This window comes from Pelophylax lessonae, assembly GCF_965119305.1.
Source record: "Pelophylax lessonae genome assembly, chromosome: 5".
In the NCBI taxonomy this organism is placed as follows: domain Eukaryota; kingdom Metazoa; phylum Chordata; class Amphibia; order Anura; family Ranidae; genus Pelophylax; species Pelophylax lessonae.
In genome coordinates, this window is record NC_138772.1 from 105,157,625 (window position 1) to 105,176,156 (window position 18,532).

At 43.3% G+C, this 18,532-nt stretch overlaps 1 protein-coding gene across 2 annotated transcripts in view; it reads right to left on the minus strand.

Annotated features, from left to right (window-relative positions):
• Nucleotides 1-18,532, minus strand: part of RBM33 (RNA binding motif protein 33) — a 347,098-nt gene that overhangs the window by 256,729 nt on the left and 71,837 nt on the right. For both annotated transcript variants that reach the window (XM_082258397.1, XM_082258398.1), the window contains exons 5-6: nucleotides 17,630-17,927; nucleotides 11,730-11,876 (exon numbers count right to left, since the gene is read on the minus strand). In XM_082258397.1, the coding sequence (XP_082114523.1) occupies nucleotides 11,730-11,876; nucleotides 17,630-17,927 (445 nt within the window). The remainder of the gene's footprint in view (nucleotides 1-11,729; nucleotides 11,877-17,629; nucleotides 17,928-18,532) is intronic.

Consider the following 18,532-nt stretch of genomic DNA (forward strand, 5'->3'; position numbering starts at 1 on the left):
GGAACTGTCGATGATAGTGGTGACATCCAGTGAAAGCAATCTGCCATTGATTACAAGTATCTTATAAGTACTATGTGCTCTTACAGAGATTCTGTCTATACTAAGGCTGGCCATACATGTTCAACTTTTGTTGTACAATTTTCTGTCAGATCTACCACAAACCACATAATGTGAGGTCAAAGCTAAACAACACATTCACTTGTATCCAATTAGGCAGGCCTTCGTACTACATACTTGAAGGTAAATTTCAAGAAAATCTGACAGAAAACTGAAAGAAAATTGTATCATGTATGGCCAGCCTAACAGTTTCTAAATATAGGAAATACCCAATGACAATATACAATACTTATGGAGTATTGTCCCCTGTCCAAAAGGGGATGAAGACTGTTGCTTGGGACAGTGACATACCAGTTGTGTCTGTGTGAAACGATAGTCTACAGAAAAGTATACATATATATGCCATGTTATAGGATTGGAGTCTGCCTGTGGTAAAGGAATCACGCGTCAAAGTTTGATCTGAAGTGTATTTAATACATGTTCCTGTGAGGGAGGGTCAGTCCACAAGGACAAGAGAATGTGTTCCATATAATTGAACTCCTCTGGACCAGAAACTTCTGTGTGCATGCCTAGAGGACTGTATATTGAATGCACTGGTGTGAGGGAGGCGAAGAGCCCTATATACATTGTTGTGGGGACAATCTGTGTACTATCAATCTACATCCTCTGGACCATTCGTGAAAAACTTGGGTTATAACCCTCCCTCGCTGTGTCCAAAATGAAAAAAAAAAAGAATTGCCTATATTTTTTTTTTTTTTTTTTAAGATGGAACAAAGAGACCACCTAAGGTAAAACTGATGTCTCTCAAGAACCTGGCTTCAAACAGCCAAGCCGTTAAATAAAGCAACTATAAACAATGGGAGACCAGACTTTACAACAGAAGGTTGGGTACGCCGCCAATTCAGACACTCTGCGAGCAGAAGTGATAGCCACCAAGAAGGCAACCTTCTGGGACAATGAAAGCAGAGAAATCTCCCGAATGTTCTCAAAGGGAGGCTTTTGAAGAACAGACAATACCAAAATTGAGATCCCAGGGCGGTAGCAGGGACCGCCTTGGAGGTGCCATATGGCGCACTCCCTGTATGAAGTTATGAATCAAGGCATGCGTAGCTAATGGGCGTTGAAAATATATAGCCAAGCCGACACTTGGCCTGTGATAGTTCCAAAAGCCAACCGCTGTTCAACCCCTTTCTGCAAAAAGGCCAAAAATCTAGCGAAAACAAGCGAGGGTGCACCTTCAGCCACTCACACCATGAAATGTACGATTTCCACATAAAATGATAGATCTTCCTGGAAGTTGACTTCCTTGCCTTTAAAAAGCATAGGAATCACAGAATCAGAAAGACCTATCTCTCAGCACCTGGCTTTCAACAGCCATGCCCTTAAAGCCAGTGACTGTAAAGCAGGGATGGAAGATCGGGCCTTGAGACAGCAGATCTTCCCTGAGAGGAAGTCTCCAAGGAGCACTGGCGACCAACCTTACCAGGTCTGCGTACCAAGACCGGCGAGGCCAATCTGGAGCCACCAGAATGACAGGAATCCCTTCCACCTCTATCCTGCGGAGAAGTCTCGGCAGGAGTTTCAGCAGAGGGAATGCATAGATCAGCCGATACTGACCCCAAGGAGCCACTAGTGCGTCTGTGGCGTCAGCTAGAGTATCTCGAGACCTGCCAACGAACCTCTGCACCTTCTTGTTGAGACGAGAAGCAAACAGATCAACTGCGGGAGCCCCCACCGGACACACAGGTGATGAAACACCTCTGGATGTAGGGACCATTCCCCTTGATCCAACACCTGACTCCTCAGGAAATCCGCTTGCCAGTTGTCTACACCTGGGATGTGCACAGCAGAGAGGGCTGGAACAAACTTTTCCACCCAGGCCAAAATCGTTGCCATCTCCCTGGCCGCCAAGACACTCTTGGTGCCCCCCCCCCCCAGGTGATTGATGTAAGCCACAGCCGTGGCGTTGTCCGATTGAATCCGAACCGGACAATCATGTCGCACAGTGGCTCAGACAAAGCTTTATTGCTCTGAGCTCCAAAACATTTATCGGCAGTTTGGACTCCAACACTGTCCAGGTTCCCTGGGCACAGAACGTCCCCCAGTACCCCTGCTGTCCGTGGTCACCACCGTCCAAAACAAGGACAAAAGACTTGCGCTGGCACAGTGCTGGAGAATGAAGCCAACATAACCGAACATACAGTGCCTTGTGAAAGTATTCGGCCCCCTTGAACTTTGCGACCTTTTGCCACATTTCAGGCTTCAAACAAAGATATAAAACTAATTTTTTGTGAAGAATCAACAAGTGTGACACAATCATGAAGTAGAACGAAATTTATTGGATATTTCAAACTTAACAAATAAAAAACTGAAAAATTGGGCAGGCAAAATTATTCAGCCCCCTTAAGTTAATAATTTGTAGCGCCACCTTTTGCTGTGATTACAGCTGTAAGTCGCTTGGGGTATTTCTCTATCAGTTTTGGACATTGAGACACTGAAATTTTTGCCCATTCCTCGTTGCAAAACAGCTCGAGCTCAGTGAGGTTGGATGGAGAGCGTTTGTGAACAGCGGTTTTCAGTTCTTTCCACGGATTCTCGATTGAATTCAGGTCTGGACTTTGACTTGGCCATTCTAACACCTGCATATGTTTATTTGTGAACCATTCCATTGTAGATTTTGCTTTATGTTTTGGATCATTGTCTTGTTAGAAGACAAATCTCCGTCCCAGTCTCAGGTCTTTTGCAGACTCCATCAGGTTTTCTTCCAGAATGGTCCTGTATTTGGCTCCATCCATCTTCCCAGCAATTTTAACCATCTTCCCTGTCCCTGCTGAAGAAAAGCAGGCCCAAACCATGATGCTGCCACCACTATGTTGGACAGTGGGGATGGTGGGTTCAGGGTGATGAGCTGTGTTGCTTTTACGCCAAACATAACGTTTTGCATTGTTGCCAAAATGTTCGATTTTGGTTTCATCTGACCAGAGCACCTTCTTCCACATGTTTGGTGTGTCTCCGAGGTGGCTTGTGGCAACCTTTAAACAACACTTTTTATGGATATCTTTAAGAAATGGCTTTCTTCTTGCCACTCTTCCATAAAGGCCAGATTTGTGCAGTTCATCCAGAGTGATCATGGGCCTCTTGGCTGCATCTCTGATCAGTCTTCTCCTTGTACGAGCTGAAAGTTTAGAGGGTCTTCATAGATTTGCAGTGGTCTAAACTCCTTCCATTTCAATATTATCGCTTGCACAGTGCTCCTTGGGATGTTTAAAGCTTGGGAAATCTTTTTGTATCCAAATCCGGCTTTAAACTTCTCCACAACAGTATCTCGGACCTGCCTGGTGTGTTCCTTGTTCTTCATGATGCTCTCTGCGCTTTAAACTGACCTCTGAGACTATCACAGTGCAGGTGCATTTATACGGAGACTTGATTACACACAGGTGGATTCTATTTATCATCATTAGTCATTTAGGTCAACATTGGATCAGAGATCCTCACTGAACTTCTGGAGAGAGTTTGCTGCACTGAAAGTAAAGGGGCTGAATAATTTTGCACGCCCAATTTTTTAGTTTATTTGTTAACAAAGTTTGAAATATCCAATAAATTTCATTCCACTTCATGATTGTGTCCCACTTGTTGATTCTTCAAAAAAAAAAAAAAAAAAAATAAGTTTTATATCTTTAGGTTTGAAGCCTGAAATGTGGCAAAAGGTCGCAAAGTTCAAGGGGGCCGAATACTTTCGCAAGGCACTGTACATGTTGTGACTCAATCGAATCAAAGTGTTTAAGAACTTTGGATCCTTGTTGCATTTGACCAGAATCTCTCTTTGCAATGGTCTGGTATGGAACCGCCTCGAAGGTTGATACCATCAGACCCAAGGCCCACATGCAAGTCCACAGCGAGGACAGATTGTTCTTCAACACCCCCGGGTCGCCCCTTGCAACTTCTGCAGCTTGTCCAGGGGAAGAAAGACCCTCGCCAAAGCTGAACACAGAGTCAGGCCCAGATAATTCAGTCTCAAGGAAGGTATCAGGGCTGATTTTTTTAAATTGATGTTCCATCCAAACGTCTGTAGGGAGCTGACAGTGATCATCCGCTCGCTCATCAGAGCTGAATGAGAGTTTGTTCTCAACAGGAGATCATTCAGATACCCCAATACCGCAATCTCCCATTGGCGCAACAATGCCAACACCAGGGCCAGTACTTTGGTAAATACCCTGGGAGCAGAAGCAAGACCAAAGGGTAATGCCACAAATTGATAATGGTCTTCTGCTATAGCAAAACGAAAAAAAACACTGGTGTCCAGCGTAGATAGGGAAGTGTAGATATGCATCCTTGATATCTACGGAGGCCAAAAAGTCTCCCTGGTGTAGCGACACCACCACCCTGTGAATGGATTCCATACGAAACCTCTGAACCCACACACAAAGCGGTTCAGAGCCTTGATATCCAGAATTGGACGCACTTTGCCATCTTTCCGAGGCACAGGTTTGAATAAAAACCTTGAAAGCGTTCTTGAGAGGGAACTGGCACAATCACCCCTTGCGACAGCAGATCTTGTACCACCTCCCATAGATCCCTTAACCGATCTGGAGATAGGCGCAGATTGGATGGGAAGAAAATGTCCGACGGACGAGACTGGAATTCGATCTTGTACCCTGATCAGATCAGTTCTTGAACCCATTTGTCCGGAATTAAGGAAGTCCAAGGTTCCAGAAAGAAGCAAAGACGTTCCCCCCCCCCCCCCCTGCAGAATGGATGAGGGTGCCCCTTCATGCAGACAAGGATTTGTCTGCAGATCTGGACTGGCCGGTCATTGAGTTACCTGATCATGACTTCTTGGAACTCCCAGAAGACCTGAACGGCGTTCCTTTGTCTTGCGACCTGGAGGTACGAAAAATCCGCTTATGAGCAGTAAAAGAAGGCCCCCACCTATGACGCGGCGCCTTACCTTTAGAGGATTGGGGAAGAAAAGAACTCTAACCCCCTGTGATACCTTTGATCAACTCATCTAGAGAGGATCCAAACAGCCTCTCTCCTGTGAAGGGAACATCAGTCAAGGACTTTTTGGAGGCCTGGTCAGCAGACCAGCTTTTTAGCCACACCATGCGCCTAATAGCAATCCCCACTGCCGACACGCTGGCCACCAACGGAGCAGAATCCAGAGACGTATCACACAGGAACACCAATGCTTGAGCCAACTAACTGGTCCAGTAGTTCCAGCACCACAGGGGAGATCTGTTCAGCTTCCAAGTTACTTTTAAGTAAATTCACCTATCCAGGAGCCGCCTGCGCCACCAGAATGTTCACAAAGGTAGTCTTTAAAATGGACCCAGCTATCACATGGAGATGGTGGGACAAGGACTCCACCCGTCTATCCACTGGGTCCGCAAAAGATGGCGACTCTTCCACCGGTACCAGAGTCGCTTTATTTAATCCTGGAAAACTAGGTGATCCACCTTCGGCAGTACAGTCCACCAATGCTTGTTCCTGCATGGGGGCTGAGGAGGACAGGTCCTCTTCACCATCAGAATGTTAAGACACCGACCGCTCAGGGTGGGCTACTTCTGCAGTGGCCACATCTGCCTCAGAGTCAGAGGACCCTTCTAATGTAGGCGAAGGGAGAGGGCGTTAGCCGCTGGCAACACTTGAAATGACAAAATCCACCTTATCAGATTTTGCAAAAAAGCTGTGATTTCAGGCAAGGACTGTGACCCAGAAGGTTCCACAGTCGCTCAAAGGGGGTCTGCAGGTGAAAACTTATCCTGGGACTCCATGTTACACTGAACCGCCAAAACGCAATCCCACCGCGATTACAGCAGACCCTCAATCCCTGACTAATAGAACTATTAGAGTGGATGAGAAAATATACTACAGGGAACACCAGAAAAACTTTACCAGACCGTTCAGGAAACTGCCAGCATGTGCTCATGCAAAACAAAAGTGAAACTGACTGCACAGGAAGAGGAAAAAAACTCTGCCTCTACATTTAAAAAAGCCATGCCGCAAGCCTGTCCAGCTTGTTGACCTCAGAAAAATGGCTGCTCAAGGCATTCACAAAGGGATACTATAGAAATTGTCTGCCCATGCAATACGAGAACAGAAACATACATGATCCACTGCAAAACAGCAGCCCCCACAGCGCGCCATGTGGTCTCCAGGACCTCTAAAAGGGGTCCCGGAACAGTAGGCATCGGAAGGGCCCCGAACAAAGACCCCATCAGGACAAGCCACCCCAACCATAGCAGTGCTACAACAGCCGCAATATTAAAGGCAAACCACTAGGGGTAAGGGAGTACTTAGGAGAAAAGAGGACCAGTCCTCCGAGAAGCCAGCAGAACGGAGGGAGCCCCTTGGGTCAGACTATTCCAGAGAGGGGGCCCCTGTCCACCCCGAGACCGTCCGAGGTTTTGGGGGGGGACAATCTACTCACCATGTATTGTATAAGTCGCGCTAAATTGAAAAATAAACAAATAAATGTCCAACTGTTTAAAGTCCCAAATATCATAAAGTGACTAGTGATGTATGAAATCTTGTGCTGCTTCCAAAAGGTCCCGTAGGAATTGTGCTTACCAGAACGGCAATTTTAAATTGCAGAATTCATGTGATGAGATGAGTTCACGTGCCCAGGTGATTCAATGGAATTCTAGCGCAAGGAACTCCCAATATTGTGGTCGTGTATCATGTGAAGGAAAAATAATAATCCATAGCGTGATACCGTACAAGATTATCAATATTATAACTATGTAGGACTACAAATACTGTGAATCCTTCACCAATTGTGCAGCCGCTTACCAAAATGACTAGTAAAAGGGCATGTAATCAAATCAGAAGAAAAAAGGACCGCCACCAAACGTAGAGCCTCTTACCAGATAGATCTGTATAGGTGTATTCTATCCAAGTATAGAAAAGGTGAACCACCACCAGACATAAGGCCTCTTACCAGATGGAAATGAAAAGCCAGCAGACCATTGAATCCACATGCACCAATATCAGCAAGCCACCCAAGAGCGTATAAAGCCTCTTACCAGACCATAAGAAAAATGCTCGATAACACTTGGTATATTTTCCCAATGGAGAGGTAACCTCAGGGTCCCAATGACAATCCGGGCAAATCACTGATAAATACCACGATGTACCGCTTATTGTGCCTAGGTGGCCTCTCGGACCCCCTATGCCGCAAGCTGAGCCACTGTGTTTCTCAGGGTTGCAACGCCAGACCAGCCGATAAAGGAAAGAGAAGGCGCCAATAGTGTAAAAACTTCCAACAGATTTATTCACATAAGGTAGTATACTTACAAACAAAGAAGAAAAATTAGCGAAGGATGTAGAGCCGCCGGCCGGACGGCAAGGCGCATCCGTTCCCTCGATAAGCTTCCGGAGATGACGTCAGCACGCCGTGACCTAACGGCGTTTCGTCCGAGGAGATGTTATCAAAGGTACGGACGGCGTGCTGACGCCATCTCTTATAGTCCTATCAACCGGATATCCGGATAGAGGTAAACGACTCCGCCATAGAGTCGGAGACCAGAGGACCGGAAGTCCGGGAATGGTTGAAATTCCTCAACATATTCCAAAAGACATAATCATATATTGTAATACAATTACATTATTATTCTGTGCGTCAGTCTCCACTATATCATCGCACAAAAAAAAAGAAAAGTTAAATTAAATGCATTTCGGTGATTTCAGCCCATCCAGAACTCGGCGCCATCTAGTGTTCCTATAAAGGAAACACAACGGATCGAGCCACCATAAGAATCCTCCGGGTGCTAGAAAGGCCACTTCACCAGAACTGCATATAATATATAATATACTTAAAAAAAGAAAACTTTTAATTCATCAAAAAATCTAAATTCGAAATTACACCCACATATTCCATTAAATAATAGGTAAATGTGGACATCATACAATCCCAAAACTCTCTACTCCCATTCTGAGTACATTAAAGGATAAACTCCCCAAACTATGACAAGCTCAAATGAACTATAATTGGCCACCTATGTGGGTGACCAGATCGTAGTCTTGTCTATTGTTAAAACAATGTCAAACATAGATCCAAAACAAATTGGATCCATATTGGTGATCTATTTATGAATTATAAAAAAACTAAATAAAAAATAAATAAAAATTGTGGCATCTGTAAAATGTAGAGAGTATGGACAGATATCGTTCAAATAAAAACTTTGCCCGCGGAATGGTGGCTCGATCCGTTGTGTTTCCTTTATAGGAACACTAGATGGCGCCGAGTTCTGGATGGGCTGAAATCACCGAAATGCATTTAATTTAACTTTTCTTTTTTTTTTGTGCGATGATATAGTGGAGACTGACGCACAGAATAATAATGTAATTGTATTACAATATATGATTATGTCTTTTGGAATATGTTGAGGAATTTCAACCATTCCCGGACTTCCGGTCCTCTGGTCTCCGACTCTATGGCGGAGTCGTTTACCTCTATCCGGATATCCGGTTGATAGGACTATAAGAGATGGCGTCAGCATGCCGTCCGTACCTTTGATAACGTCTCCTCGGACGAAACGCCGTTAGGTCACGGCGTGCTGACGTCATCTCCGGAAGCTTATCAAGGGAACGGATGCGCCTTGCCGTCCGGCCGGCGGCTCTACATCCTTCGCTAATTTTTCTTCTTTGTTTGTAAGTATACTACCTTATGTGAATAAATCTGTTGGAAGTTTTTACACTATTGGCGCCTTCTCTTTCCTTTATCGGCTGGTCTGGCGTTGCAACCCTGAGAAACACAGTGGCTCAGCTTGCGGCATAGGGGGTCCGAGAGGCCACCTAGGCACAATAAGCGGTACATCGTGGTATTTATCAGTGATTTGCCCGGATTGTCATTGGGACCCTGAGGTTACCTCTCCATTGGGAAAATATACCAAGTGTTATCGAGCATTTTTCTTATGGTCTGGTAAGAGGCTTTATACGCTCTTGGGTGGCTTGCTGATATTGGTGCATGTGGATTCAATGGTCTGCTGGCTTTTCATTTCCATCTGGTAAGAGGCCTTATGTCTGGTGGTGGTTCACCTTTTCTATACTTGGATAGAATACACCTATACAGATCTATCTGGTAAGAGGCTCTACGTTTGGTGGCGGTCCTTTTTTCTTCTGATTTGATTACATGCCCTTTTACTAGTCATTTTGGTAAGCGGCTGCACAATTGGTGAAGGATTCACAGTATTTGTAGTCCTACATAGTTATAATATTGATAATCTTGTACGGTATCACGCTATGGATTATTATTTTTCCTTCACATGATACACGACCACAATATTGGGAGTTCCTTGCGCTAGAATTCCATTGGATCACCTGGGCACGTGAACTCATCTCATCACATGAATTCTGCAATTTAAAATTGCCGTTCTGGTAAGCACAATTCCTACGGGACCTTTTGGAAGCAGCACAAGATTTCATACATCACTAGTCACTTTATGATATTTGGGACTTTAAACAGTTGGACATTTATTTGTTTATTTTTCAATTTAGCGCGACTTATACAATACATAATTTTTAGGGGTGTGGTCACACTTGAAGTCGCAGCTCACTACTTGTCACCTTTAGCGCGGTTATAACCTTCTTTTTAAATCTACTCACCATACCATGATACCATGGGGGCGCCACACCGAAACAGAACACCTCCCACCAGGGATAGGGGTACTGTCAGCCAGGGGAAAGCTGCGACTCAGGGTGTTCCGGGTCTTCGTGTCCCAGCGAGACGGTCCACTTGCAGGCTCGTCCCCATCCGTTGGGGCACAGTCGTGGCGAGACCTAGTTCTGGACTATAACCTTCTCACACTCGCTGGCTGGGCTGGAAGACCTTAAGGATCTAGATTATCCAGTGCGAAATCACAGCCGGCTGTTGCTTATAGTTCCTCTGACTCTTGGTCTGTCAGGAATAACTTGTGCAAAAAAATAAAAAATAACAACTAACACAAATTTCCCTGTTAAGACCGAAGTCCCAGCAGGGAACTAGGTCCTATTCCTAAAACTAGGCAGAAACAAACTAATGCTGATAGAGTGTGTTGGGCTATGCCTGCAGGGATAGCCCCATAGGCATGGTTAAGCTTTTTTCCTGCCAAGTGCCTATTCCTAAATTGGAGGAGCATAACACTATAGTCTCTAAAGAGATGGAGCTGTGTCTGTCGAACGATAGAAGAATTGCGTTTGCGTGCCCTAAAATTAGCTAGTGTATTTTTTTATTGGAATGTTATATTTTATAACTGTTGCGCTAATGTCATGTGACATTAAAAAAATGAAACTACTGATGACTCTTGATGTTCTAACCTTGCTCGAGCCTTACTGATCCCATCTAATCTTCTACTATCTATCTACCTCCTCTTCTTTTTATCTTTCCTCCCCCTTTCCTGGTTAAATCATTGAGAAAGAAACACTCCTGTATTACCAATCTCAATAGATACACTTGCTATACTGAAATGTTCTTATCTCATATGTTATGGCGGCTGTGTCCGCATGTCATTGTTAAACCTTTCAAAAACGAATAAAATAAAATAAAAAAAAAAAAAAAAAAAAACTACCAGAAATGTATTCCCTGGGGTGTCTGGTTTCAGAAAATATGTTTGGGGGTTTTAAGTAATTTTCAGGCCCAAAACCATTTTTGAATCATGTAAACCAAAATTGTTGACAAATTGAAAAAAAAAATGGCTTCGGGACTCCAGGCATGTAAAAACTGATGAAAAACGAATTTGTATTTCTTTGAAAAAACATGACTAAACTGATAAAGCAGACTAAACTCCCGTGTATATAGGGGCCTCTCTGTTCGTTTCATCAGTTCAGTCACATTTTTTCAAAGAAAAAAATGGATGAAAAAAAAAAAACTGTTTATCAGGTTTTTTTTACATCCACCAGCTAGAGTCCTTAAAAGTGATTGCAAAGTAAAAATGATTAAAAAACAACAACAAACCTGTCATACATTGATTTTGCACAAAGCAGCACCAATTCTACTCTTCTAGGGAGTCTAGCGGCGGGAACCAAAATCTTCTGCTGCATCTCAGCCAATTAGGATGACCGAGACTCGGGAGAGCCTAAGATCACATGCACATCACTGAATCAGATTGGGCTTAAGTATTTGGGGGGGGGGGGGGGGGGGGCTGAAGGTAAAGAAAACCTTCAGCCTTTAACAACCACTTTAACCACGAGTCCCAGAGACAATTTTCAATGCAAAAACAGACTGACTGTCTGCTTACGTGTATTTTTCGTCCAATTCGTTTTTTTAACGGAACATAAGGCTTTCATCTGTTCAAAATAAGCAAAATGTAAATGGGTGATCATCCATGTACATTCATTTTTTCATAGAGATGCACTGATGTCCATTTCGCATCCATTAACAGATGGTTTCAAAAATGGATAAATGGTGCACGTGTGTGAAAGGGGCTTAAGGGTGAAAAATCTGCCAGAAGTCGTGAGAACAGAATCCCAAAAAAAAAAAAAATCTTCAGGAGACAAGTAGGTACATCCATCACATTGCAATACTGGCACAAAACTGAGTCTTAGCTAAATTGGGAGGGACTATTGGCAAAGATTTCTGCCTTTTTTTCTTTTACCCTAGGTCCATTCACCTGAAGGTGGCAGCATAATCAAATGTCATTTATGCAAGAAACATTTCTAGGTATTTGTTTAAAATAGATAGAAAAATGTATTACTTCTTCAGTATTGTTGGCAGGATTTTGTTGTTGTTCTGCTTCCTCAGGTGCTTCTTCTGCTTCCTCCACCACATCTTCCACCACATCTTCCACATACTGCTCCTTACTCTTTTTCTGCCTTTTGTTTGGCTGTGAGAATTCCTCATCCTTGGCAGACAAGGTAGAAAAACATTTACAAGGAGAGCACATCATATTTAAATTTTGCAGCTATAAAGCAGGTGGTCTATTGGTCTTATGCATAACCAATATCAATAACTAAAGTATATCAGACTTAACAAAATGCTAATTGCCTCATATCCATCTGTGACTTTAGTATGCCCTCCAACATTAATGGTAACATTTTTTTTTTTTTTTGTAAATTCTATATCTTGGGAGAATAAAAGACACAAGCTGGATATTTATAGACCCTAGGTTTCAAATTGTTACCTTCATGATTGGACACTGGCAAAAGGTTTTGGACATACCCCTATAACCCTAGCTCATTTTGTAAGACCTCCAGAGTAAAACCGGAATGGAAGATGGGGAGGGGGGGTCCTGTACTCCAAAATATGGGGATTTACAGGCAAGCTGAAATTATTTTTATCTTTTTCTGGACACAGGCTGGATATTCATGGACCTCATCCACAATGAGTCAAAGGGGTGACAAAAAGGCAAACGGAATGATGCTAACAAAACAGAGAAGAATCAAGGACCCAAAAGCGTGCCACTGAATAATTCCTGCCCTGAAGGTGTCAGTTTATGACGAAATGCTTTGGGCGGAGCCTCCCGTGACATCATCGCATACAGGCAGTGAACTGAAAGTATGTGCGGTTTTGCCGGCTAGGTGATTTTATGGTCATGTGCAATCTACATTTGTGTTTGTAAGTGCCGGTTTTACTAAATAAATGGTGTTGTATGATCTCTACACTATGAGCAGCATATAGCTGCTTATTTTTTCATGATTCTGATTGTAAGGTGTATTGACCACCTATCTGAGAAAACTTGGACAGCAACATTGGGACTTGTGGAAAGAGAAGCTGTTGAAATTGTGCAGCTATGGGCTGAGCGTTTATAGACCACTCTAAATAAGGGGGTAATTTTCATCTGCAAAGCCCACAACTTATTAACCAGTGTTGCCTGTCACCAGGAATATTTGTCTATTTGGAAATCAAGAGTTTCACTTACAGGATAATGTTTTAAGACAATGTTTACCCTTTTACTTAAATAAGATAAATTTTTTAAGTGTATCTGTGGCCACTATATTTGTCATTACTTGACATTGGTCATCTATTAGCGCAACACATTATTTATAACTGCAGCCAGAAAGCTGCATCTGCAGGGACCAGAATATCTACTTGATAGAACTTGATGAAGTTATGAAATGAAGGCCAGGTGGTGGCTTTAGAAAGCTGAGCTACAGACATGGGATATCAGCCCAGGAAACCTCCACTGACCTGGTGAAGTATGCAAAGGTGCTGGGGGTACCGTATCCTTTAGATCCTAGGCTCTTGCTGTGAGTGGATCAATCTCGCAATGGCAGACATGGTAGCAGAGTATCCTTTTTCAAGACCCTTTTGGCAAGACAAAGTGTCCATTTTTCGAGAGAGGGGCTGAGGCTTTCAGACTCCGATAACCCGACCCTATCCAAACAAAGAGGTTTTCTTGGCAGGTTTATGGGTAGTGCACAAGAAACGAAGGACAATGTCTTCATTAAGGGGAAAGGCTGATGCCATTCTAGGCAGAAAAGATGGTCTTGGATTCAAGACCTTGTGAAGAATTCAGAAGGGCTCATTGAAAGAGGGCCACTAACTCTGAAACATGTTTGAAAGATGTGATAGCCACCAACAAGGCGATGTTCAGGAGAGATCTACATAGGTGAGTTCCCAAATGGGTTCAAAGGGTGGGTTTTGCATAGCAGAGACCCAAATTCCGATTCCAAGCTGTAATGGGAGTCTGATCCATGAGCCACCTCAAAGGAAGTTTTACCAAGTGAAAGTAAAGCTAAAAGGTGTTTGGAAAACAAAGGTCAAAACTTAGAAGCAGGTTTTGGTCAAGTTCCGACTGCAGGAAAGTCAGAATACATAGCACCAAGCACTCTGAGAATTTGAAATGCCTGTGTTCATACTAGGTGAAAAAGGATTCTCAGGTACAATAGTAGATTTTTCTTGAAACAGCATTTCTGGGGTTGGGTAATATGTTAAAGAGTTAGATATACCCCTGCTCTTCAAGACCTGGGTTTCAGCAACAATCCAGTTAAAGCAAGGGACTTAGAAGCAGGATGAAGTAGAGGGGGGCCTTGAGACAGCCGGTCTGGCCTGTTCAGAAAAGGCCAGGGGTCCCATCCTATAAGTTTTAGTATATCTGTGTATCAAGCAAAGCTAAAGTCTGTGCTAGTAAATATATATTAGCAATTAGCAAAAAGAACAAATACATGGGAATCTTAATAAGCCAAGATATAACTGGCACTATTGTGTATAATTTAACATCTGGACAACCCTACTCATGACATAGGAGCCTAAAACTGTTGATATGAAGGAACCATTCCCTTAGGTCCAAGAGGTAACAACTGAGGAAATTTTCATGCCAATTGTCCACTCTAGGAATGTGAACAGCAGAGATTGTTGGACAGTGCTTTTCTGCCCAGGAGATCAGACTTCCCTCATAGCTGACTGCCTCCTAGTACCCCCCCCCCCCTTGTTGATGCACATAGGCCAATGCCATAGTAATGTATGACTGCACCCAGATTATTGGGGGGGATCCAGTAATGCAAAGTCAATTTCAATGCTCAGAGTCATTTTAATGCTCTTTGCTTCCCTGGGTAACCAGGTTTTCTGAGCTCTGAGGGATTAAAAACACACCTTCCCAGCTTGTGAGGCTGGCATCTTATCACCTTCCATGAGTGTGGGGAAATTACTTTCCTGTTCCCAAGGTGGGATTGGCAACCTTGCAAGCTGAGCAGATCAAGTGACTCGAGAGAAGCATAGGAAGTGGAGAAATGGAGTGTGTTTTCTGAACACCAACAGAAAACTTGGAGGGGCCTTAAGGTGAACTAAGCGAAAGGGTACAGCCTTCCAAAAGTCTGCCCCCACCATTCCCTTTGTTTTTGATTATCCAAACAAAAGCCTGAAGAATATGAATAATCCTTTGGCCATTTGCAGAGTTTTGAGGGAGATTAATCTTTCAGATGGTGGTCTTCTTGGTATCCTGAAACTGGATGCCCTAGGGCAAGTGGGGTGCAAGTACCTTTGTGAATACTCTGGGTAAAGAGGATAGACCAAATGCAGTGCAATAAAGTGCAAGTGTTTATCGTCTACTGAGAAGCACAGGTTGTGCTGATGATATTGGGGAAGAATATAAAATGTCTACTGATGCAAAGTACTCCCCATCTCTTGTCTTAGGAGACATAAAAACAGACCTTGCGGATTCCATGCAAAGCTTGGGAACGCCAAAATACTTGTTCACATATTTTAGATCAAGAAAAGGACTTCTACCCCCCCCCCCCCCCCCACGATGGGTCTTGATACCATAAACAGGCATGGATTTAATCCTTTGAACCAGTCCTCCACAGGCCACTGGTTGCATTTCTGAGATAGAGCTTAAATCAGAGCTTAAAATCAGATGCAGTGATCAGTGTTAAAAACTGGGTCCTCCTCTGCTGCAAGAAAAGCAATCCTACTCTGTGCTTTGCAGTCATCAGAGCGAATATTTACCCGAGTCTTTGTGCAATTGCCTTTATCCTGGTTTCTGCCATTACCATCAGTGAGGATATTTCCTTGTGAGATTAACGCACAGAATAGGGGGCATAAATGGGATATTCGTGTTCAAGGAAGATATACAAAAACCCAGATGTCGATTATCCTGTAGTTTAGCAAAAGGGCAGGTGGAAATCAGCAAGCAAAAACAAACTAAGGTCTCACGGAGTGGGGTAGTGCTATAGGGGGAACGTCTAAAAGTTTTGCCAAAGTCAATTACCTGAAGGTAGCCACCTCTAACTCATGGTATATACAGTAGCTCACAAAAGTGAATAGACCCCTCACATTTTTGTAAATATATTATATCTTTTCAGGTGACAACACTGAAGAAATTAAGCTTTGGTACAATGCAATGTAATGAGTGTACAGCTTGTATAACAGTGTAAATTTGCTGTCCCCTCGAAATAACACAGCCATTGTTGTCTAAACCGCTGGCAACAAGAGTACACCCCTAAGAGAAAATGTCCAAATTGGGCCTCCCGGTGTCATGTGACTCGTTAGTGTTACAAGGTCTTAGGTGTGAATGGGGAGCAGGTGTGTTAAATTTTGTGTTCTCTCTCTCATACTGGTCACTGGAAGTTCAACATGGGAAGTTCAACATGGCACCTCATGGCAAATAACTCAGAGGATCTGAAAAAAAGAATGGTTGCTCTACAGAAAGATGGCCTAGGCTATAAGAAGATTGCCAAGACCCTGAAACTGAGCTGCAGCACGGGGGCCAAGACCATACAGCGGTATAACAGGACAGGTTCCACTCAGAACAGGCCTCGCTATGGTCGACCAAAAAAGTTGCGTGCATTTGCTCAGCGTCCTGCCTACAATCAAGCATGGTGGTGGGAGTGTCATGGCCCGGGGCTGCATGAATGCTGCTGGCACTGGGGAGCTACAGTTCATTGAGGGAATCATGAATGCCAACATGTACTGTGACATACTGAAGCAGAGCATGATCTCCTCTCTTCAGAGACAGGACCGTTCAGTATTCCAACATGACAACGACCCCAAACACACCTCCAAGACAACCAATGCCTTGCTAAAGAAGCTGAGGGTAAAGGTGATGGACTGGCCAAGCATGTCTCCAGGACTAAACCCTATTGAGCATCTGTGGGGCATCCTCAAATGGAAGGTGGAGGAGCGCAAGGTCTCAAACATCCACCAGCTCTGTGATGTCATCATGGAGGAGTGGAAGAGGACTCCAGTGGCAACTTGTGAAGCTCTGGTGAACTCCATGCCCAAGAGGGTTAACTCCATGCCCAAGAGGGTTAAGGCAGTGCTGGAAAGTTATGGTGGTCACACAAAATATTGACACTTTGGGCCCAATTTGGACATTTTAACTTAGGAGTGTACTCACATTTATGACCAGCGGTTTAAACATTGATGGCTGTGTGTTGAGTTATTTTGAGGGGGCAGCAAATTTACATTGTTATACAAGCTGTACATTCCTTAGTTTATATTGTAGCAAAGTGTTGTCATTTCTTCAGTGTTGTCACACAAAAATGTTAGGGGCGTACTCACTTTTGTGAGATACTGAGAGATTATATATATATATATATATATATATATATACATACATACACACACAAATTATGAATTTAGATCTCTTTTTGAAATTACATGTTTTATTTCTGCATTTCAGATCAAATTTAAGTATATTTAAGTGATTCTTTTTATTAATCTGTTATCTCTGCAAGCAAATACTGTCCCTTCAATCTCTTCATTCAGACTTGGACAGCTATTAGTTACCAAGATGACTGGCGAAAGCAATCAATCATTCCTTTAGCGTAAGCACCTTAAAGATGTCTTTAGGAAGTCAATAATCTTTTAGCTTTAGATGACTTTATCAGATCTTGCTCAAAAGCATGGATAATAGCTTTTGCATTAAACAGTATGAACAATTGCCAGTGGACCCAAGACACAAAGCAGTTTCTAGCCACGAGGATACAACCCTCAAGGTCATGATTCTGTTTTGCCATCGAGCATGACAAAAGAGTGTTACTTGCCAACAAACAAGCTGTCAACACAAAGTTTGTCACAATCTAGATAAAGAAACTGGCAGACACTGATAATAGGTCTAATTTTAATCTCTCCTCCAGAAGGAGAATAGATTTCAAACCATTCTCAAACTCCAGGCACATGAAGCGCCACAATCAGCAGACAGAAAGGACAACTTACTTGAAATTCATCCAGAGGCTCAGTGATCTCAAGGTCTAAAACCTCATCAGTGGTTTCGTCATCCTGATATTCAATCTGCTCATCAGGTGCCTCGTAATTATCTTCATAAGACTCCACAAAGTCTTCTGCACCAGCTTCCATGTCTTCCACTTCCTCATACACCTCCTCATTCTCAGGCTCTTGAAGATCAGCTTCTACAGCTGGAGACTCCTCTTCTTCCTCCTTTATGCTCTGAGAGAGGTCAAATGATGACATGCCTCCTGTAGTTGCATTCAGACTAACAGTGACTCCCTGGGTACTATATATAAAAAAAAAAAAGCAATGTAAAATCTCTGGAGAATCCAACATGGAAAATATGATTTTTGGTTTACATATAAAATCTTTTTTTTAAGCAGCCTATACATGGAGCAAATTTCTTTCCTGCAAATCCGGCAGGCTGGTTGTACCCAAGTTGATCAACTTTGTACATTCAGCCTGCCCATACATGGTTCAAATGTCTGGCGGTTTAGCAGGAACCATCTATGGCAGGCCTTCGAATACATCATACAATGCGCCTCATTATTCATGACTACCTTGTCTACACTACCACCTTTAGGTGAATAAACACTGGGCAAAAGAACAATGCAGTTACTACCCTGCCCAGAAATAACCCCCTCCCGCCCCGCTAAAACTCCATTTAGTAGCAAGTAGTAAGGAACAGACAAAGAGGGGAAGGATCTCTGTGTCCTGTGATGTAATCCAAGAAAAGGATTTTTACACGTAAACCAAAAATCGTATTCCTTAAAATCGTACATCACAGGGCACATCATTTTAATTACTACTTATGATGTCCCAAAGCACTGAACATGAGGGGTAGGCAACACAACATAGCCAACAAGCCCAAAACAGAAAAGGGGAAAGCCC